This window comes from Podarcis bocagei, assembly GCF_964188305.1.
Source record: "Podarcis bocagei genome assembly, chromosome: 4".
NCBI classification, from domain to species: domain Eukaryota; kingdom Metazoa; phylum Chordata; class Lepidosauria; order Squamata; family Lacertidae; genus Podarcis; species Podarcis bocagei.
The window spans coordinates 64516526-64540191 of record NC_138128.1 but is presented as its reverse complement, the minus strand read 5'-3'; the positions used below and the strand labels follow the sequence as shown (position 1 = coordinate 64540191).

The 23666-nt window shown below is 43.0% G+C and overlaps 1 protein-coding gene across 1 annotated transcript in view; it reads right to left on the bottom strand.

The window, feature by feature from the left end:
- The window catches only part of ADGRA1 (adhesion G protein-coupled receptor A1), a 313459-nt gene extending 300066 nt beyond the window's left edge, over nucleotides 1–13393 (bottom strand). The window contains exon 1 of the mRNA XM_081189457.1: nucleotides 13003–13393. Coding sequence (XP_081045583.1) covers nucleotides 13003–13226 — 224 coding nt within the window. The 5' untranslated portion in view covers nucleotides 13227–13393. The remainder of the gene's footprint in view (nucleotides 1–13002) is intronic.
- Nucleotides 13394–23666: the final 10273 nt, after the last annotated feature.

The following is a 23666-nucleotide window of genomic DNA, read 5'->3' as shown; positions in this document are numbered from 1 at the left end:
GTGAATGAAGCATGTGCTGTTGTTGCACACTGCTCTAAAAAATGTATGGCATTCCTTCTTTGCTCCTGCCATGCTGTAGATGGAAACAAACCAACTTGCCGTGCTGTAGAAACCTGAGGTAGTGGTTGGTTTCTCTCCAAACAAACCATGAGCAGTAAGCCAAAAAAAATATATTGGTCACCACTCATAGCTTGGAGAGAAACAAACCATGAGCCCGAGTATGACAACGCAACACTACTGTTCTGACACAGCACTCTCCAGAACTTGGACTATAAGAGCCCTGGCCAACATTAATGATGGTGGGAGTTGTAGTCAAATAATATCCTGACAGCAACATGTTGAACACCCTTGTTCTAGGCCAGCCTTTCTCAACCTGTGGGTCCCCAGGTGTTGTTGGACTACAACTCCCATCATCCCTGAGCTCTGGCCTTGCTAGCTAGGGGTGATGGGAGTTGTAGTTCAACAACATCTGGGGACCCACAGGTTGAGAAAGGCTGTTCTAGGCAGACTAATTCTGTGTACCAGACACCCACAGGCTTTGTGGGGACTGTGACAAGAAGCTATCACATTCAGTATAATGACCAACTTTAAAACCATAATCACAATCAAGGTGCATAGCACTAATGGCACTTTTCCTTCTCCCATCCCAGTGTAGCACTATGATTTTAAACCAGTGCCGGAAGAAGCTGTTTCCTGGACAAACCTTTAACAAGATAGTGACCAAGATGTAAACTGAACAGCCAAAGGCCAGAACGAAGGCTTTCAAAACCTCCAATCAGCAATACAATGCCATAAGTTCTGGACTATATAGCTGAATTGCAAAATTCAGAGAGCTGCAAATTTTGAAGGATGGCTGGTATGGTCTTTCTTGGATCACTTGGTGTTTCAGAAAATACAAATGATGCAGGTTCACCTTTAAATTAAAACTGAAGCGAATTTCTCCTCCTTGCCTACTTGCCACTTAGATGGGAAGCTTCTGCAAAGCTACAGTAACTGAAATAGTAGCAGAGAATTGGTTTGCCCAAGAATAAATATTCTTGTAGAAACATAGCATTTGGAAAATGTAACGAGTTAGTTTGATTTTTTTTAGTTGGGTTTTATAAGCAACTATGTCTAAGAAACATTTGGTATTTACATTATATGGTGAGCTTTCAAGGCAGAATCAGCATTATGAACTATTTCAATGACCACCTCACTATACAAAGATACTTATTGTACAGTATAGTAATTCTACAATCTGTCCATTTCTCCCTCATCCCAGTAAAGCTGTCGATTGCCCTTTTGAATTAATCCATCCTGCATATTAACTAGACCAAAACAAATATGGGGATGTGTCCTCTTAGTATCTTAGTTAAGAAGAAAGTTCGACACAGATTTAACTCCATCCTTCCTTCTCTACAGCTACTATAAGTGGGTCTAAAAGCATAATTAAATTCCTATGCATGGTGAAGTGCAATTCATCATGATCCAAGGAATAACACTCCTTTCCTTGTTAATCACAGAACAGGTTGAACAAGAGTGTGCAACAATCTTCTGAAAATGCATAGGCTGCAACTGTATGTCCACTTAACTGGGAGTAAGCCTCATGAAACTAATGTGATTTACACAGAGTAGACATGCATTGTGGGGTAAGAACTTGAATTTGTCACCCTGCCTCCAAAGTTCAAATGAAGAAAGTTATTTATGCTCCATTTCTTTTTCTAATCTAATTTTAAATCAATGCATTTATTCATTTACTGGTTTATTTAAGGGGGGGAGATTAATTTTAGTGACAACACTACAGCCATTTTAAACAGAACTTCCACATAGATATTGGATGTTTGACTAGAAGGCCATCACCCCCCTCCCGTTCCAGAAAATATATACTTGGATACACTATATTTATTTGGATTATATGTACACATGGGAATTATTCTAATTGACCCACAAGATCCAGCTCGTGACTGCTGTCTAATGTAGCAAAACGTTGTGGTTTACTGTCTCAGATACTGTAAAGCATTCCTACAAATAAAAGAACACTTACAACAATAATGTAGCAATTTGCCAGATACTGTGGTTTCTGTCCCAGTCACTATTATTTCCTTACTCTTAGCTTTTGAAACCATGAAATGTTCCATGCAGCTTTCATTAGATGCGTCAACAATATGCAGCGACACTTCAACATTTGCAGAAGTGGACAGCAGAAAAGATAGACTTGAGATGTACTTATCAGGGTAAAAATACCTTCCAGTAGCACCTTAAAGACCAACTAAGTTAGTTCTTGGTATGAGCTTTCGTGTGCATGCACACTTCTTCAGATACACTGAAACAGAAGTTGCCAGATCCTTCTATATAGTGAGAAGGTGGGGAGGGGTGTTACTCAGAAGGGTGGTGGGAATGGGAGATAGGCAGATAGCTGAGAGAGCCTGTTGACGACTCTTAACGACTGTAATAGGTCTTACAGGAAAAGGCAAGGGGTGAGAAGGTGAGAAATGGTATAGTCATGTTCTCCTACTGGTTTCTCTGTTTTGTGATTCTTGATGTCAGATTTATGAATAAACGGACATAAATCTGACATCAAGAATCACAAAACAGAGAAACCAGTAGGAGAACACTTCAATCTCCCAGGACATTCTATACAAGATCTCAAAGTAGCTGTTTTACTACAAAGGAATTTCAGAAATAGACTGGAAAGAGAAGCTGCTGAATTACAACTCATTACCAAACTTAAAACCATGGAAAGACCTGGGCTGAACAAAGACATTGGATTCTTATCTCACTATACGTGACTATACCATTTCTCACTTTCTCACCCCTTGCCTTTTCCTGTAAGACCTATTACAGTCGTTAAGAGTCGTCAACAGGCTCTCTCAGCTATCTGCCTATCTCCCATTCCCACCACCCTTCTGAGTAACACCCCTCCCCACCTTCTCACTATATAGAAGGATCTGGCAACTTCTGTTTCAGTGTATCTGAAGAAGTGTGCATGCACACAAAAGCTCATACCAAGAACTAACTTAGTTGGTCTTTAAGGTGCTACTGGAAGGAATTTTTTTATTTTGACTATGGCAGACCAACACGGCTACCTATCTATTATCAGGGTAAAATTATGTCTTTTCCTGCAAAGATCCTAAGTGGGGGGGAAGGAGCCAAGAACCAGCAGCTCCCCTAACTGCCTGCAGCCCCAAATACTATAAAAATGCTTCAAGAGTCTGCTGCTACTGCATTCTGGCAGAACAACTTGCTTTTGAATAGCTTTATAATAGTTTGCACATTGTCAAAGAGAAGTCAGCCAGGTGTTTCAAATCATTTCCATTCTTTCCAGTGTGTCCCAGTGATTTAAAATATTGTTCCCAGTGTTCTAGATTAGTACTTAATTCACTCTCCTTTGCTATGCAATTTAAAACTCAGCAGATCAATAAAAGCTGATGGTGATGCTTCTTCCATAATATCCAATGGCTGGTATTTGACACACACACACACACACACACGAGAGAGAGAGAGAGAGAGAGAGAGAGAGAGAGAGAGAGAGGAAATCAAAGAAGTAAGAAAAAACTAGACTTCAGTTTTGAATATTCATCATTTGAGTGCTCACTTAAAACCTTTTTACTGCTTATATGAGCCAGTCATGCAATTTTCCACTCACCCTTCTGGATAGAAGTAACCACTGCCTCTTGTTAAATGGAGGACCACTAAATTCATTGCACCTATCCCTCCCAAGCCACTGACCTGCTCTCCACTCTTGCAAAAGCTTCATCCCACGTTCCTTCCCCATCCCACCCAATGCTGCCACTACTCTAGTGAGAAAGTGTACGCACAGTGGGAAAACTCTTGCTCACTTCCTCTACATGGTGCATTTCATACAAGTTCCTGCTACACTACAGTTATCATATCACCGCACATGCAATCTTCCATGATTGGAAATAGATTTCCAATTCACAGATAATCCTGGGTGTTGAGTGGGGAAAGCAATAAGCAGGGAGAAATGCAAACTAAAATCAAAAGGTATGAAATGCCAAATGAAAATATAGCAATATGGCATCAGATACCAAAACTCACATTCAGCCATTTCCCAACCCTGTACCTAAGGATGCCACAAAAATGTATATAATGTAAGAGCCAAGTACACATCTGGGGGATGAATCTCAGAACTTGGGAGGCCACTACTGTAAAGGCTAACACCCCCCTTGAACCTCCAGGGGCAACAGAACTGCTAGCAGACAACACTGCAACAATCCAGGCAGTAGGCCTGGGTGATATATCGCCCAGCACCAGTATGAGGAGCAGACCACGATGTCAGGTTCACTCAGCAGGATATCGCTGGTGAAACCGCCACCGCTCCTAAGTCCCTCTAGTACCAGCGTCTGCTGGAGGGAGTCAAGATACAGCTTGTCCCTCCCTTTGCATCTTTAAACTGCTCAACTGAGGAGTGTGCAGCTGCCCTTGCCTCAGTTGAGCAGTTACAGGAGCCCCCAACCCAGCACTGGCTCCCACGAGCCAGTGGTGGGGTGGGAGCTCTGTGAAACTGCTCAGCTGAGGGGAACGCAGTTGCTGCTCCCTACAGCAAGCAGTAAAAGGAGCCCTGTTGCTCCACTCACTCACATGCGAATGATGAGAGCACAGGGGCTGTCTCTTCTGTGGGGGGGACCTTCTCTCCCCCCAGCTGAGCAGCACCAACAAGCTGCATTGTCCAAGCCCATGAGACTAGGTGACACCACCTCAGCTCCTGAGGTGAGAGCTGGGGCAGTTTCACCCAGTGTCTCGCGGGCAGAGGCCAATGCATACTTTCCCCCCAACATTGTGGTATATTGTCAAACCACAATGCTTGGCTGGTGATACACTGCAGTGTTGAGAAGCTGATATTGCCCAGCCCTACCAGGCAGGAGATGCCCAGAGCACTGATTCTGGAACAGCTATCAGAGCTCTTTCCAATATTCCATCAGGAGATGATGAGAGCTTGGATCACAGTTGTCAAGTCTTCTCTCTCCAAGAAGGGCCCTAGAGCTGCATCAAGGAGCACCCACAAGGTGTGCAAACCTTTCCAAGACAAACTGCCTCTCCACATCTCAGACACAAGAACTTAGCACACACAACACCACCATCTTGTTGGGATTCAGTCTCAATGTATTGGCCCTCATTCTGCCCATTACCATCTTCAAGCATCAGTCAAGAACCTGAACAGTCTCTTCCAATTTAGCTGGAACCATGAGACAGAGTGTACCAATGACACCTTGCTCTCCAAATATCGTGATGACAATTCCCAGCAGTTTCAAGAAAATGCTAAACAGATGGCTTATAAAATAGAGCCATGTGGGGCACCACAGATCCTTTCCCATGGTGCAGAAAATTGCCCCTACTATTGACACCAGTTGGGACAAGCTAAACCACCACTGTGTGATGCTTTTCACACACAACCCACAGAGTTGGTCCAGAAAAATACAGTAGTTAATTGTATCAAAAGCCATGGAGAGGTTGAGGAGAATCAACAGGAGTGCATTCCTCTGTCTCTCTTCCAACAATCAAACAGGGCAGCTTCAATTCCATATTTGTGTTGGAAAACAAACTGAAATGAGTCCAGATAATCTACTTCTTCTCCCAATATTCCTGCAGCTGGGCCATTTTCACTCTCTTGACAACCTTGCACAAGAAGGGGTTAACTGACAGGCGATAGCTATTTAACACTTCTGGATCCCAGGAGGCCCTATTAAAGAGGGGGGATATTGCCTCCATAGTGGGAATCTGGCACCTCCCACTATGAGGCATCAATTACCCTCTGAACCCCGCCACCACCTCTCTTTTGAGCGAGCAAAGAAACCAAGTGGGATGCCAGAGGCTGCTATCCCTAACACAGTAATGCGAGAGAGAAAACTTCTATTCCCTCCTCTATTAGTCCACAGCAGGCTAGTAAAAATACTGTATTTTATTTACAAGGCTGGTGTAAATGCCAACTTCACACTTTGCATACATATGTCCAAAAATAATGACATTCATTTTAATCTAATTAAGATGAAGATAAAATCGACAATAGAGAATAAAGCTCTTCTATAAGCAATGGGGAGGTATTGTCCAAGCTTCCAGATTTCATATACGTACAAGAAAAATTTGTTCTCCCGGCTCACAATAACTACATTTCCTGAGAAGTGGGAGAAGAATTCCTTGTTTTACATTGTCTGAACACATGTTTGTTGGCATACTACATTTCCTGTGGTCCTATCGTGGGATGGGAATAGCTGTATCTGGTGAAGGAGCTAAAGTGTCAATGACCTTTCGTCTTTATATTCCATCCTGGATAGAGAGAGCAGGCGAGGCTCAGCAAAACGAAGGCAGCTACTTCAGGAAATGAGACCAGAAATGTGGGCTGCAACATAACAGTTCCATTAGGCAAGACAGAGCCTGATCAGCTATAGAAAGAACTAAGAGGGTTCAAGTTAGAAATCCATGTTGTGAGCTGCAGTCCAGCTATTAGGGCTAGAGCCCAGAGCTCAGAGCCACAGCAGGAATGGCTCACTGAGACAATGAACAACTGCAGAGGACTGCAAAGTAATAATACAGGAAGACTGTTAAATTGAGAGATCTGAACACAACCAGGCCAGGACACTAGGAATAAGAAGTAAGTTCAGCAAGCATTAGAGGAATAAGAAAGGAGATGCCAGAAAGATAGGGGAGATCAGATTTTTAGACAGACTGTGACACACATCAGCTTGTAAGCCTTCAGACATTCTGCTTTAATGAATTACAATTAGCTTAACCATTTGCAGAAGGTCCCTTTAAAAACTGGTATATACCATAAGCAAACTTGTGAAGTTAAAGACCACCATGCCAGGAAAACCTGGAGAGCCACTGCCATTCCATGTGCACAATACTGAGTTAGATGGACCAATGGTCTGAAGTTCAAGACAGGCAACAGGACCAGGGACTTGTTCAACCAGCAGATAAACTGGGATCAGAAATTTAAGGTGGCCTCAAGGCAAGGTGCTAGGTGTTTATTTTTTAAAAGCAAACTTACTGCACACAAATTTTTAAAACAATGCCTGCACACTGCTCAATCCTAAGAACATAAGGCAAGCCTGCTTGATCAGGCCACCGGCATTTCTAATCCAGCATCCTGACCAGTTGCCTGTGGGAAGCCTTCAAGCTAGATGTGAATGCAACAGCACTCTGACAACTTGCGATTCCCAGGAACTGCTGTCCAGCAGTATAATGCCTCTGACAATAGAGTGAGAACATCTCCTCTTTCTCTGGGAATACAAAAACTACAGTGCAAGTTCTGCATTATCAGACTCATGGTTTGCTTCACTCCAAGCAGAAGCCAAGGTTTGTACTTTGCTTACCACTCCTAGTTTGAGAGACAAACAAGCACTCTCTGCAATTTTCTCATAGCATGGCACAGGGAGATGAGAGGTGGGTGCAGCTGGGCAGCTTGCACTGGAGCAATGTTCAAAGCCTGTAATCCATTATTTGATTTAGACCAAAATTTTAAACCAAGTATAATTCAAGACATAAAATTTGGGTTTACAGCAATTTAACTGATCAAAAAGTCTCAGAAATAGTCTATTACTTACGGGGACATAAACTAGCAATCATTACACCTTGCACCAATAGGTTTATGGTCTTAGTGGCAATGAACTCCAACAACACTTTGCTAACGTGGGCTACCATATCAATGCATGATCCATGAAGCAAAGTTGTAGCAGAGGGAAAGCAAATCTAGGCAACAAAAAAATTAAAGCCAAACATCAGCAAAAAAATTAAATAAATACAAAAAAGTTATGACAGTAGTCAATATTTGAAACTTTATGGAACTATTTTATATTCTGCATCTATTTTACAGTCTCCATCAGTACTGGTATTGTTTGTATCATGCACAAATATTCCCCAAGTATTCTGACATAAAGTTTGAACAAAGAAAAACTGTTTGTTTTTATTTGAGTTGCTTGCTAAAACACTATATTCTTCTGAAGCGTCAAACACATGGTACAAACATCCTAATTAAATACAGTGGAACCTCGGGTTGTGCATGTGATCCGTGCAGGAGGCACATTTGCAACCTGCAGCACTTGCAACCTGCAGTGCCGCGTCTGCACATGTGCGGGTCGTGATTCTGAGCTTCTGCACATGCGCCAAAACCAGGAAGTAACCCGTTCCGGTATTTCTGGGTTCGTTGCGTTGCGCAACCCGAAAACGCATAACCTGAAGCGTCTGTAACCCAAGGTACCACTGTGCACTAATGACCTTCAGCAGAAGACAATAAAATATTTTCTAGCAATAATGCTAGTAATTAAGCATATTGCAGCAGTTATGGTATCACTTGTTTTAGAAACAGCTGACGTCAGAATTTAATAAATGTTTGCAGTTGCTCTATTTTGTTAGAGTTGGTGGCCAAGGGAAAAAGGTACAGTCATCTCAATAGCCAAACACTTAATAATCATGGTGTGGAACCTGACATAGTTATGCTTAGAGTAACTCTACTGAAATTCCATCATTTTCAATGGTCTACTCTAAGCATAACTAAATCTAGAGCCAACCTAATATATGGAATAAAAAACTAGCATATCAGTGGGAAACACTTTCCTCAAATACTTTTATAAAATAAAATAAAAAATGCTTTGAAAATCTATACTGCTAAAATTGCAGAGTTTCCATTTCTAGAGTCATGAATTATTAGGCAGAATGGCATGCATGGAGAATATTTTAAACAAAGTACCCTTTTAAACATCAATAAGGCAGAGCAGCTGCCTAATCGTCTCAGTTGGGTTCAACTGCCAGTGCACTTCTTTAATTTATGGGGTCTCACATTCAACAGCCCAGACACTCATAAGATGTACAGTTTCTCAAAACCTGTTAATTCAAATCAAGGTTGCAAAGCTCTCTTGACACTCAAACACAAGATAATGGCCTACATTTGCAAACTATCTACCAGCAGTTATGTTTAATCCTGCCATGTGCATTTGATTCAACTTAAAGGAGAAATTAAACCGTAAATTCCTTTCCCTCCAATACACCAGCTTCGTTAGCTGACTAAGCATATCCCATTGTATAATAGTTATGCAGTTTATTATTATTCGTGTGAGTGGTGGAATCTAGCACAATCTTAACCTTCATCTATCCTATCTTTTGGAAAGTTGTTTGCCGGTTTGCTATGTCTTTGGACACCTCTTAAGGTATGGTCACCAAACTTTGCACGAGATCATGGAGCAGGTTTTCTTCTATTCTGAATCAATATGCCATTTTGATTCAAAGACTCAACCTTTCAAAACTGCACAGATTTTAACCACTGGTTTCAAAACTGCCCTGAGCTTTTGTTTTCTTAGAATTCCCAAGTAATGCCAGGTACAAGACTGCTAGTAGATAAATAGTACTCTGCTGCAAAAAACCCCTCTCACTGTTCAAAACAAAGTGGGTCTTTCAACCACTTTCCAATTATTTGTTTGCCAGAGAACATATTATTCTTATGTGGCAGATAGACATCCCTTGCAATATCAGTAATATGGTAGAGGTACAGCTGCCAGTGCACCCATCTGAGTCTACTTATTTCCTGATGCAGCAGTTCTTATGCTTTGGCCAGTCAGCCTAGTTTTGCATGGAAATATCACCTAAGAAAAAAGTAATCTTGATTTATTACAACAGTACTGAAGGTTTTTTATTACTGGATAAAATGGTTTCTATGCTTTTAAAAGGTGCTATTGCATCTGTAACACACATTTATTTTGTTCACCCCCTCTATTCTCAGTTTGTTAAAACAATCTGAGAAGTTATGTTCCATATGCTGCAGCTCCTTCTCTATGGGCCAATAAAACTGAATGGAAACAGACACTGTCTGCATGAAAATGCTCTTTCCCAGCTCTTCCATGCAGCTAGAAAAACATATCTATGGACACTAGTGTTTGCGCTTTTTATCACCAATTTCTGCAGCTGGCCAAATGTCACACAAGTGTAATTTAATTCACCATAAACACTTTCTCTGCAGAAAGTATTTGACACTTTCAATCAAACTGTCAGCCACATGTTCAGCTACTGAAACAGGCATTTCCTTCCTTTCATTTACTCAGATTATTGTTTAAACTTCCATTTCATAGCCCAATATTAGTTTTTAATTAATGCTTTCAAAAGTTATGTGTACATTACAAATGTTCACAAAATGTAAAGTAAACTGATTTAAAAGATCTAAAGGGATTTCTAAATGTGAAATACAATAAATGCATTTGTCATTTCCATGATGCAATGAATTTTTGAAAAAAAAATGGTGTTTTTATAGTACAGAAGATCGGATAAAGTGTCAGCAAGTGCACATTTATTATAGATTTGTTTCCCTTTCATCATAGGAGTTCAACTGTTCCCCCCCCCCCCCGCCGCCATCAACCAGGCCACTTGTTTTCTAATATAACAGTCCTATAGGGAATAGTATCAAATTTGTAAAATGTGTTGCATTCAATAGCTGGAAACAAAAAACATATACAAGTTTACTAGATAAATATATGCCAGATACTGTATTCCTAAGCATGTTTATACAGAAATGAGTTAAATTGAAATGAATGCCTGTCACTTCCAAATAAACACTGTTCAGAACTGGGATGCAAGAAATCTGACCCAATGCTTCCATGTTTTCAGAATAAACCGAGGAGAGTCTTTTCTTTACATGTGGCATTTTGTTTTCAGAAACTTGTTAACTGGTGGCTAAAGTTCACATGTAGCACAACTGTACGCATATATACTCAGAAGTAAGACTTGTCGTGTTCAGTGAGATTTACTCCTAACTAGGTGTGCATAGGACCCCAGCCCAATATACTGAGAGTGTGTTTCATACTGCACAAGCAAGTTGGAATGTTGTATTGCTAAGATAATAAAAACATGAAGATAATGCTAAATCATACGGTTTTATGGTGTTGTGTATAATATTTCAGAAGGGTTGCAGACAGTTCCAAATGCAGTTGGCACATCTGTACCTTAATGAGGAAGAGGTTCCCAGATGAATAGGAAGAACAGCGTAATATTCAACAGCTTTCACAAAAAGTTGTGTACCAGAACACAGAGTACAGCTGTAGATGTCCAAACACAAGCTCCACAGATGTTGCAAATTATTATCTTTTCCAGTTCCCTCTCTAAAAAGTGCTGAATTTAAGAGAAAAGTCCAGCAAGGGCTGGAAATGTTCACAGCATGAATTGTCAACAAATAGATTTGGTATTACAGGATGAGTTGCATGAAGGTATGATTTAGGGAGCAAAGTTAGACAGTTTGGAATACTTCGGCCTATTAGTAGTAAATTACATTAGCCCATTTTTACAATTCATTCAACAAACCAGTTGAGATTTCTTTTAAAAAAGCAAACTCTTCTTGCTGCAGTCCTAAACACATTTACCTGGAAGTAACTTCCACTAAACTTGATAGAGTTACATAGATATACAACAGCACTGTATGCACCTCTAAAGTCTACTGTACTTACATTGGGGTTCATTATCTTAAAGTCTAACACTTTAGTCTTAATTGGGCTTTGGGTCAAACTTTAAGTATAGGCTTTATTTCAATAAGACTGCAGTGAGATTTAAATCTAAGTACTTCAGCTTAGCTGTGAAGTGGATCAGCCTGTTAATTTACAGCCCCAGTCCATATTTTCTTAGATGTCAAGTCCCAGTGGTTTCAGTGAGAAACTTCCAAGTAAATACACTTATGAATGCAGGCTTATGTTCATTTTTAGTTTATGCAACAGGCACAAATAGCTAGAAGAGTACATGCTGGGTCAAAAAGAGCGGGGGGGGGGAGCTTCTGGCAAGCTCCAAACAGTTAAAGTGGGCATCTAAAAATATGGACAGTATATCTCATTTCTCAAATCCAGTTAAGGGAAGGCCATCAATTTCAGTAAACAGCCCTTATTATGCAGGGCATTTTTGTCTGTTATCTTTAGGGTCTGAAATTATCCACTGTCAGATTTAAAGATGCCTCAGTTGATATAATATGCATTGTGGAAGTATTATTTGCAAAACCACTGGGCAAGGCAGTGTGCAATTTACTTCGCAGTACATAGCGCTCCCCCAAAAGCAAGCAAAAAGCGACCAAGAGTTTCCAGAAAGGGAAGCAAATACAAACTCCTAGTAGACAAGCCTTTAGAAATGCAGACAAGCCAAAAGTTCAGAAATCACCATCTGACCTGAGCCCTCCATAGTAATTTGCATTTATGAAAGATGCACCAGGCTGCTATTCATTCCTCTCTTCCTCCACACCAAAACATACCTGGAGTTTCTTCCTGTCAAACTTCTATTGCAAGGAGGCAGAAGACGCAGGTCACTTAAGGGTGTACTATGCAAACTATTAGCTTGGCATCTCTTTGCTAGGTGAGATTGTCATTTGTCCACTGAGAAGGAAGCATCAAGTTTTCCTGTGACCCTGAGAAAACTAAGATCCTTACATTGGAATTTTGAGGTGTTATTGGGAAAGACCAAATCCCAGATCTTTCAGGTGTGCCTCCCGGTTGCCACCCTCCCCCACTTTTACAAAGACATAATTTCCATTAAGTATGTCCATTCTGCAGAGAAGTGTGTGTACGACAGCAGGTCCACCTCCTTCGTTCTAGGGGAGCTCTTGCGTCGCTTGCTCGAGTCCCCGTCCCTGCAGCCCGCTCCGCCCGAGGCAGCCCCCTTTGACAGCTGGATTTCCTTTCAGCCACACCGCCACCCCTCGTCACTCCTGCATGCCTGAAAGCGCAGCACGCCTTCATCGTACCGAATGCCAAAGGCGTCCCTTTGGAAATCAACGGGACCTGACCCAAACATGGAAGGGAGGGAGGGAGGGGGTCCTCAAATGCGCCCCTTCCCTACGCACAAGGTAGCCGCAAGAACGCTCCACTGAAGCGGCAGCACAGGGGGCATCCTGAAGCTCCATATGACAACCTGTAAAACGAAAACCAGCTTGTCTCTGAGCATGTGCAGAGTTTCCCTCCCGCGCGCCCCGCACCCGAGATCAGAACTCCGGGCAGATTAGAGACCCGACCCTACGGAGCCCTCCGAGCTCGCGCTCGCTCCTTTACTCACAGGGACACGGTGCGGTTGGGCAACAAGGCGGGCTGCAAAGTTTCCACCAACTCGCCTCCGCTGCAGACAACTTTGATGCGGACGGTCTGTCGGCCGGGTCCCTTGGAGCGCTCGGCGGTGCACAGGCAGCTGTCCACGACCAGGTCCGGGCAGTTGCGGTTGGCAGCCGACAGCCCCGCCACGGCGGCCGCCACCAGGCAGAGGCAGCAGCACAGCCCTTGCATGGCGAGGGGGGCGGGCGGCGGCGGCGGCAGCGCCTCGGCTGCTCTCCTGCGCTTGGGTGGCTGCAGAGGGAAAGGAGGAGGAGGAGGCGGCGGCAGCTGCTGTGGCTGCTGCTGAGGCGCTCATGGCATGGTCGGCGCGCCGCCGGCACAGGGGGCTCGCTGCCCACCACCACGCCTCCTCCGCCCTCTCGCAGTGGGGCATAGGCGGGGAGGCGCCCCCTCGGCCGGGCAGCGCCGCGGGGCGGACCCCAGCGCCGCCGCCACTGCCACAAACTTGGCTCTCTCCCTCTTCGCCACGCCGCCCGCCTCTCGGCTCCTCGCCGGAATAATGCCTCCCTCTCTCCCTCGCGCCAAAGTGTCGCTGAGGTGGAGGGAAAAGGTTGGCCGCGCCTCCTCCTCGCCGGCCGGGGACATCCCGCCAGGAGGGGGCAGCAATGGCGTCAGGGCGCGCCACCCGCCCCGGCGAGGCGGCCGAGAGGAAAGGGCCGCGGCCAGCGCCCTTGGGAGCGGTCGGCCGCGTTCTTCGCGCGCTTTTCCCGCCTGCTCGGTGGAGAGAGGGGTCTGTCAGGGCAGGCGCCGCGGAGCAAGAAGTCCCGAGTTGCCGAGGGAAAGAGTCACAGGTGAGCCTTCCGAGAGGCAGGCACACCTGTGGGAAGGGACTCTTGTTTCTGGAACAGGGCGAGCACGAGGGATGGCGACTCACAGTGCCGGATTTACATCTGAGCAAAACAAGCTATAGCTTAGGGCCCCACACTCTTGGGGACCCCCCCAAAAAAGTAAAGGAAAAAGAATACTGGATGTGCATTTCCAAAACATAAGATAAAAAATAAATAAAATAAAACCTACATGCAGCAACAGTGTTTTGTGTTGTGTAGGCTCCTATCATGTAAGTAATGGGCCCACCTGCTAGCCTGCTCCCTAAAATATCACTGGTTTGCTCATTTCTATATATAGGGTGGACTGGTTGCATGGCGCCATGTGCAAATAACTTTAGATACTTATTATGTCCATAAATTACCATATAGGATATATTAAACACAAAAAGCAGCAATAATTTGTTGTTGGCAAAGGACAGCTGGACATATAAAGGGCCCCATTACCTTCAGTAGCTTAGGGCCTCATCAAACCTAAATCCGGCCCTGGCGACTCAGAAGCGCCATCGCGTTGAGTGGGGCTTGCTACCACTGAGACGTATGTAGGTTTGGGCCCTAAGGCTTCTTAACGTTGCCACACTGAGCAGTGAATGGGTGTCACCTGGTCCACCGTCCAGCCATTCCCATGATGAAGGTAAAAGGAGGAAGTTTGGGTCACACGACATTAGGGAGCAGAACAACCCCTTGCAGTGAATAAATTGGAATTTTGTATATTATTTGTATGCCACCGGAATCTTCCGAGTGGTGCGAGAGGCTTAATAATGCTTGAGGAAACTGCGGAAACTGTGGTGTCTTTAGGCTATATGGTTTATTTGCACATATATGCAACCCCTGAGTCTATGATGAAGGGGTTTGCAGCATCAGTACCCCGAAAGGTTCTTGTTTCTTCCGTAGCCACAGATTCCAGCAGAAATCAGCCATAGCTCTTACTCTGCCTTTCCGTAGATACAGCTTTGGCATACAGCTTCTAGCTCACATCACTCAGTTCTCCGGCCTTTGGTCTTTCCAACTAACAGGCAGTTGAGGAAAGGAAGCCCACCCATTAGTTTTCTGGCACAGAGCCACTCCCTTTGTTCCCTTAATTACCCATCCTTAGTGGGCCATTACCAGGCAGGTCTGGCAATTCCAACAACTGGAAGGGGGACCCAGGCATTAGAAGGGTCTTAACCTATGGCCTACTCCCTACAAAAAAACCCCCTCATAACACTATGTTTTGTGTGCTAACAGGATATAAGGGGAACAGTTGGGTTATGTAGTATGATCCTCAAAAAGGAACAATCCTCCAAACAACATTTTAGTGTGTAACCATCAACACCTGCGATATGAAAAGTACCTGTTATCTACCCACTCAGCTTCGGCTGCTTCCTGTAAGGGTTCCAAGGTGCCTAGACATCTAACAGATCATATCAAGTAGCAGCATGAGATGGGCCCCCTGTTGTCACTTGATTCCCAGGGCCTAGATGGTTCTGGGTTCTGTTATTAATAGCCCTATTCTATCAACATTCCCCTCTTCATACGATTAACAGTCACAGGGATGGGGGAAATGATATATAATGAGCTAAAGAAAATGTTTAAAAACACATTTGTTAAAAAACCAGAAGCCTTTTTTGTCAGGTATAACAGATGACAAGTTACCAAGAGAAGATATAAGAATTTTTGTGTATGCAACAATGGCAGCGAGAATGCTACTATCCCAGAGATGGAAGGAAGGAGAAGTACCAACAAAAGAAGAATGACAGATGAAACTGATGGAGTATGTGGAGATGGTGAAACTGATGGGGAAGATCCAAAACCAGGAAGATCAAGTATGTACTAAAGATTGGAGTAAATTTGTAATTTACTTAAAAGACACTGTAAACAGTTAAAATCTTTGGCATGGATGTAAGGACACTTGTAATGTGGAATTATTTATGATAATTATGGTAAATTAATAGATAATGGCAAAAGATGCAGCAAACTTAAATTTAAATATGGAATCCATGGAGGGAGGGAGGTCTGAAAGGTTCAAAAGAACCTTGTATTTGAATGTTTGAAAAGGTTATGTTTCATATGTATAAAATTATTAAAAACCTAATTTAAAAAATATATTTTAAAAAAATCACATGGATGGGAAAGTAGGATTGCACCCACTCGTTCTATCCTCACCATCTAGTCTCCCATCTTTTCTTTTAAAAAAGGGCTAATTCCAGAGGCGGCATAGACGATCCAGAGTGTGTCAGTGCTTGCAGTGTCCTGTGTGATTGATACTGGTACGAGGCCCAGAAGAATGAGGGCCTGGTGTCCAGCGCCACACCGCCTGCCTATATCAGGAGCAAGAATCTGGCCCAGCATTCCATGCTCAGCAGAAACAATAACAGTGGAAGAGAAATAACGACAACTTTGTTTATATAGTGACACACACATTGTCGCCAACTGATACACAAGATACTGTATAAACAATAAAATACTTGCAGTTCTTACATCAATAACAAAGTCACATAAAATATTAAAACACTTTTTTAAAGGGTGAAGGAAGAGAATATATTCTAAAGGAAAGCCAACAGCACTGGAAAAGAAAACAATTTCAGCCTTTTTCTTTTCTTTTTAAGGGAAACTTGCAAAGTGAAGGAAGAAAAGAAGTTCCATGCTATGGATTTACAAGGGGATCTGAGAGATGAATGGGAGATATGGTTTGTCAGTATTACAGTGGTACCTCGGGTTAAGTACTTAATTCATTCCGGAGGTCCATACCTAACCTGAAACTGTTCTTAACCTGAATCACCACTTTAGCTAATGGGGCTTCCTGCTGCCACTGCGCCGCAAAGTTCTTAACCTGAAGCACTATTTCTGGGTTAGCGGAGTCTGTAACCTGAAGCGTATGTAACCCGAGGTACCACTGTAATGGACAGCTAAATAGAAACTTAACCCCAAAAGTTAGGACCAAGATTCAAATCCTGACTGGGTAACTTTGCTCACTAGTAACATTGAACCATGAGGACGAGATGGTTGGACAGTGTTCTCGAAGCTACCAGCATGAGTTTGACCAAACTGCAGGAGGCAGTGGAAGACAGGAGTGCCTGGGACAGATGAGGCTGCTGATCCCTTATTTTGGCTGCTGATCCCTTACTTTCTAGGCTGCTGATCCCTTATTTTCAAATCTGAAAGTTGACAGCTATAGTCTGAACACAGATGCCAGGTTGAAGTTTCACAAGCAGCTTTCGGATGTTGCCAGGCTTTACAGCATATACTTCATAGCACACGTAGCAGTGTGCCTTCTGGTACCTTCTATGGCTCCTGTGGAACGTCTCACTAAATATACCCTAAAAAACCAAAATGAATGAGAGACGTGTGGCTTTTCATGTTCAGTTCCTGTTTGTACTGGCTCAGATTCCTGCTCTACATTGAACAACACCCCCCTCCTTTAATCATGCCTACATGCAATTAGATGCCAGGATTGGATTAAACACCCACCCTCTCTTCTCTTCTGAACAGAGGGAAGATATTAAAGAACTTACCTCTGTGAGTATGGTGTGGCAGGTGGCAGTGCCTTTACCCCCATTGATGGCTGATGGGGGAGCATGTCTGGACCATTTTGTGGTCTCCTGCCTCTTTTTCTGCTCTTCTAGGTATGGTAGCCATCCTAAGCTATGCCATTCCCCCCACACCCCCACACCCCACTCAGCAGCCATTTTGTGACTAATGACCATTGCACTTTTTCAAAATTCCAAATGTGCCCACTGGCCCTGGCCTTAATAAAGGAAGAATGTGGAACCATCCCAGAGAAACAAAAGGAGAACAGATGACCAACACATCACTGAAGTGTGGTAGAATGTTGACTCTGCATGTAAGTATGGGTGTGCTGCGTTGTTTTGCCTGTCACTGATATCCATAATATTAATAGGCTTCTCTGCAGCAATTATTCCATGCAGAACGGAGGGCACAAATGGCTTCAAATGTCAAGTATAACTAAGCTCAGATCATTCAGTGTGAAGCAAGAAATATATCATATAACAAATTACATAGCAGCTTTTCAGTAACACCTTCTATTCTGGTTTGTGTTGCTATAGTCACCTTATCTTTTTGTGCGTTTGTGCTCTTAATGTTCCTTACTACTGGGACTATTACTACTGCCCTGGGAACATATATTTATGCTGAGAGTACAGGATATAAATTATGTAAATAAATAAATATTTAAAGCATTCAGGCATTTCCCAAAAGGCCTTCCCATCACAGTCAATATATGTGTGAGCTGGCTTCCAAAATCCATAAGTTACATTTGCCCTTTAGCTGAGAGCTGGTAGTAAAATATATATATTTATCTCTCACTGTTGAGAACTACAGTATAAGCATTTACCTTCCAGTAATGTTGCATAGAATTAAGCCATCTTAACTGGAGTATAGATCGTGGCCAGAGTCATTCAGTAAGTGGCAGCTGCAATGAATAGGGGTGAGTAAAGGAGACAGATGGGGTACTATAAGGAACCCAGCTAAGGGCAAGAACAGGATTTTGCTTTGTGGCAATACTTTAAAGCAGCAGGGGGGCTGTATGCAGTTTTGATTAGATCAGGAAAACTGGTGGTGGAATTCAAACACTTTCCTTTTGTGTTGTTTTTCCTTATCTAAGTCATTCTTCACAATAAACCAGCTATTACCTCCTGCTAGTTTGGGAGTTTCGCTGTTCTTGATGGAACCATGCAAGCTATTTTAGACTGGGTTGCATTCCTTGGCTACACGCAAGCCGTACATTTACTGCCCCCCCAAAAAAATAAATCCTGGAAACTAGTTTATCCTTCACAGGTACATTTTCCAGCACCATTAAACTACAGTTCCCAGGGTTCTTTGAGGGAAGCCATGTGCGGTACTTTTAAGTATATGGTGTGTAAGCAGTCTCCACCTGGAGAATCAAGTATGCCATTGGGAGTTTCTTCTAGAGCCAGCATTATCTATGGATGCAAAGGTAACTAGTGTCTAGAACAGAGCTTTTCGAACTTTTCATGCTGGTGACACACTTTTTAGACGTGAATCATTTCACAACACAGTCATTCAGTTTTACTGTCAAACCGGAGGTTAAACTAACCCTCTTCCAGCCCCAGGAGGAGCACGGGGAGGGTTCGCATGACACCCCTACACACTGCAGCCGACACACTAATGTGTCACGACACACAGTTTGGAAAGCTCTGATCTAGAAGTACCTGTTACCAGCTTCAACTGGGTTGCCAACTAGAACCCTGTTTGGAGATGACAGATGTAGCTTCAGTTACCTTTTGACTAGATACCTTCCGACTGGACTTCTGTGATGTTCTTAACATGGAGCTGCTTTTTTTTAAAAAAAAAAAAGAGTTCAGAAACTGCACTTGGTTCAAAATAGAGTCAGCGGGCACTTCCAGACTATTGCTGTTTTCAAGTGGGATTCAGACACAAAGGAGCAAATGAAGATAGCCTAATTAAATAGCATAATTAAATGCAACAAACCTACTCCCCTCCCCCCCCAAAATTGTACTTTTTGCAATGAGGAAAAATTATGAGAAAATGTACATATAGAATAACATTCTTATTTTTTTTCTTCTAATTTTTAAAAACTTTATTGAAAATATTTCAGCTGAACAAAATAAAGTGAAAAACAAATGAAAAAAGAAAGAGTGTGTTAAAAAATACAAAAAAAGAACAACATTTTCTTGATGAAATGCCATTTAACCTCTCATAAACAAGTCAGAACGAATGCTCAGCAAATAATCTCCCCTGCAAACAAATCACGACAAATACTCAATAAACAGGTCATCTGGAAAAAATGCAAGTTGCTGGTAGAAGCACAACAGCCAGAACATATTACATTGATTTTATACCAACTACATAGGCCACCAGTTCATTTCCAGGTTCTGGTTAAAGTACTAGTTTTAACCTGGTTAGCCTAAATTTGAGGACTCTGTGTAAGAGATCATTGGGCTCTTATGAATGTACCTGAGTCGAGAGCTGACCCACCCATGAGGCAAGGTGAGGTGACCACCTCAGGCGGCAAGATACACAGGGGCAACAGATCCCAGTGTAGATCTTCATTCCCCCACCCCCACCCCCTTGTTCCTGATGTAGTGCTTCACTTACCCCTTCTTCCTTGGCAGGAAGGGGGGGCACCATTTTGTGGTTCCCCTCAGGTGCCAAAATGTCTTGGGCTGGCCCTGCCTGAGTCTTAAGGTAAGCTCCTGAGATCTTGTCCTTTTGCCCATAGTTAATACAGGTCTTTTTGGCAGGTAGCATGAACATGAGCTTCTCGGTGGAAGCTCCACAACTCTGGAATTCCTTTCCTAGGAAGCTTTCCAAAGCTCCCTTTCTTCCTGCCTTTAAGCAGGCTATGCAAATATTTATATTTGGCAAGACTTTTTATGGGCCATTTTCTCCTGTTGAATTCTTGTGATAATTTGTTATCAAATTGTTGAATGCTGCTTTAATTGTGGTTTCATTGTTGAGTTGCCGTGGAACAAAATATGCATCTTAAGGAAGAATATAAATTGCATAAATAAAATAAATTGCCCTGAAGAAGAAGAAATAATCAGATGTGCCTGCATATTTTCCTGGGTGGAAAAATAGCAACTTTGGAGGCGGGTGAATCAGATTGGAGAAATGGCCTGCCAAAAAAGGTTAAAGGAAGTTTGGAGTTCTCACAGCTGCTTTGAAAATAAATAAATAAATAAATAAATAAAGTCAGGAGCTCTTGTATTCTGCTATAAGGATGCAAACCATGTCCACTTGAATGAACTCAATGGGGCTTACTTCTGAGTACGTACACACACACACACACACACACACACACACACACACACACACACACAAAATTGCACTATAAAGACCTGTGTCTTGGCCATACAAAGCAGGCTCAATCTCTCTTTAGTATATTATGGCTGTGTGCGCACGATGCCTTTAAAGCACATTCAGAGCACATTCTTTTCCTCGGGGAATTCTGAGTCCTGTAGTTTTTTAAAAAAGGTTTCTGAGCATTGCAACTCTGAGCAGTAAAGTATGGTGCCCAGAATTCCTGGAGCATCCACAGGCTTCAAGCGCTCTCCCTTTGTGCTCCTACTAAGGAGTCATTCCTGTTGAATTCAAAGGGGCTTATTTCTGAGTCAACATTATGAAGATTGTGCAGTTTCAAAGGCTTCCCTGGCCCATATTGCCTCCACTTACCTTCCGCTGGTTCCAGTTCAGAGTTACAATCCCACTCTCTACTCATCCACTCCTGCAACCTGGAGAATTGCATGGTGCAGAGCAAATCTCACTGAGTTCAATGGGACTCACTCCCAATTTGAGTGTGCATGTGATTGCTGCCTCCCAGGTCATGTCTCAAGTCTCAGGTGCAGCACTACAGGCCATACCAGTGGCGCCACAGGACATACCAGTGGTTGCTGGTGCTTATTGGAACTGGTAGAGCAAAAGGCAGGGGGGCAAAGAGGAGATGGCGCCTGAGATAATGACAGGGAAGATTTCATTATTTATAGTTTCATCCTCTTCCTGCTCCTCCCTGAGTTCCACAATGGCAACACTGAAACTGAGGAAGAGGACACTGACAGGTAGTGCCTGCCCCATGGGCTAGCTGTAAGTAAGAAGGCAGGTGGGTGGGCGTTGGTTGAAAACAAATTGAGGTTTGCGAGGCAATAGCAGGTTTGTTCTAATGGAATCACCTCCATGGAGCCACACAGAGACTCTATCAACCACCTCGCCGGTTGTTGATGGTCCAAATAGCAGAATGGGATGTAGAAGGATCAGAATTGATGGCATAGTTCAAAATAGGTACTGCAGCTGAAAACGCCAGCTCTGGTTGCTTCTGTCACACAAGCATACCTATACACTTCTGATTTATTTTGGGTTATCTTGTTTTCCTAGCACCAGTTTATCTTGGGAGGAATGTGCTGTCATGTAGCCTTAATAAACCATAGAACTACAGGACGTAAAGGCCAAACTAGACGTGCCATGGAAAATATATGATTGGAACGCCTCAACAGGTTTTTCTTTAAAACAGTTACAGGGCAGGAGGAGAGACTCAGGTGGGGATCAAAGTGCTAGGGGAAGATGGTTTGATCCTGTACTGTTCCCCTCCTTTAAAAAAAAAAATAGCCACATGGGAACAGGAATCATATGAGTGCCTATCTTTTTCCTGTCCCCTCTGCCTCCACTGCAGCAAATAGCAGCTTGTGGGGAGGGAGAAGATGTAATGGGCTAAAACCACCCCACTCAGAACAATAGCCCAGTTCTGAGCTACCACAGCTACTTTTAAACAAAAGAAAAATACACCGGGAGATCCAGTCAAATCTCATCCAGCTGCTAGGTCACCCTTGTTCCTCATTCTTTATAAATATATTTCTTTTTGGTTTTGCACACCAGTCAGGTGTGACAATTCTTCCCTGTTGCTCCTGTTCTTAAACACACTCCCTAAGAAATAAGCCCTACTGAACACAGTGCGATGTACTACTGAGTAAACAGGCAAAGGTTTGTGCTGTAAGAAGACTAGGGGTTCATTCATAGTGGAGTTTAAAGACTCCTCTAAAGACTCTTTTAAGTTCATTGTGTAGGTGAGCTTGAGTACATCCGTGATGGATTTCACTGGGTGCCATCTGTCACCACACACCCCTGCTCCCATTTTGTTTCCAACAGATCCAAAGAAAGGATTTGCACTGTTTTCCAAAAACAACTGTTTAGAGTAGAGCTGCACTTGCACAAAACAGCTGCATTAAAACATACAAATGAAATTTGCCATTGCAGGTGCAGGAGGAAACAAAGGAAAGCAGCCTTTCATGCCGGTGATTCCAAATCTTTGCCTAGCTTGGAGCAACACAGTATTACTTTTTACTACTCTTTTGTGCAAATTTGCTATATTGGAAAACTTTTCCAATATATGTCATAGATAGGTGCCCACAAGGAACCTTAGGTTTCCTATCTTTCACTCTTGGACAAGTGTGCTGTTAGCTACAGGAATGCCGGGCTTCCTGTATTTCTTATATGAGGTGTGAATGAATGAAACTGAGCATATTTCCGTGCAAACACAGGTACTATATACTCATTGCTTTGTTGTTGTTGTTTAGTCATTTAGTCGTGTCCAACTCTTCGTGACCCCATGGACCAGAGCACGCCAGGCACTTCTGTCTTCTACTGCCTCCCGCAGTTTGGTCAAACTCATGCTGGTAGCTTTGAGAACACTATCCAACCATCTCGTCCTCCGTTGTCCCCTTCTCCTTGTACCCTTCATCTTATCCAACATCAGGGTCTTTTCCAGGGAGTCTTCTCTTCTCATGAGGTGGCCAAAGTATTGGAGCCTCAGCTCCAGGATCTGTCCTTCCAGTGAGCACTCAGGGCTGATTTCCTTAAGAATGGATAGGTTTGATCTTCTTGCAGTCCATGGGACTCTCAAGAGTCTCCTCCAGCACCATAATTCAAGCAAATGCTTAATCTCAGTTTGCAGTCAACAGATCATAGGCTGGACATCCCTGATTGGCTGCAGTCCAAAAGGTGGGTTGGTTTCTTTCCCTCCCTTTATTCTTAGAGAGATTGTTTATTTCTGGAGCCATTTTTATTTTAAAGTCTTTTCCTACAGCCAGAAACAAAGGACCAACCACATCATAGAGTCCGACAGAAATAAGTTAACGCTGCCATTAAAAACAACAACAACAATGTTTCATATCTTTTTCCTTCAATTCCTTTGTGAATTCTGATTTCATTAAACAACTGCTATTTTACTTATAATGATAACAATTATTTATTTATTCCATTTATGAATCTCTTCCCATTGAGACAACCTGATTGAAATATAGTAACATATATAAAA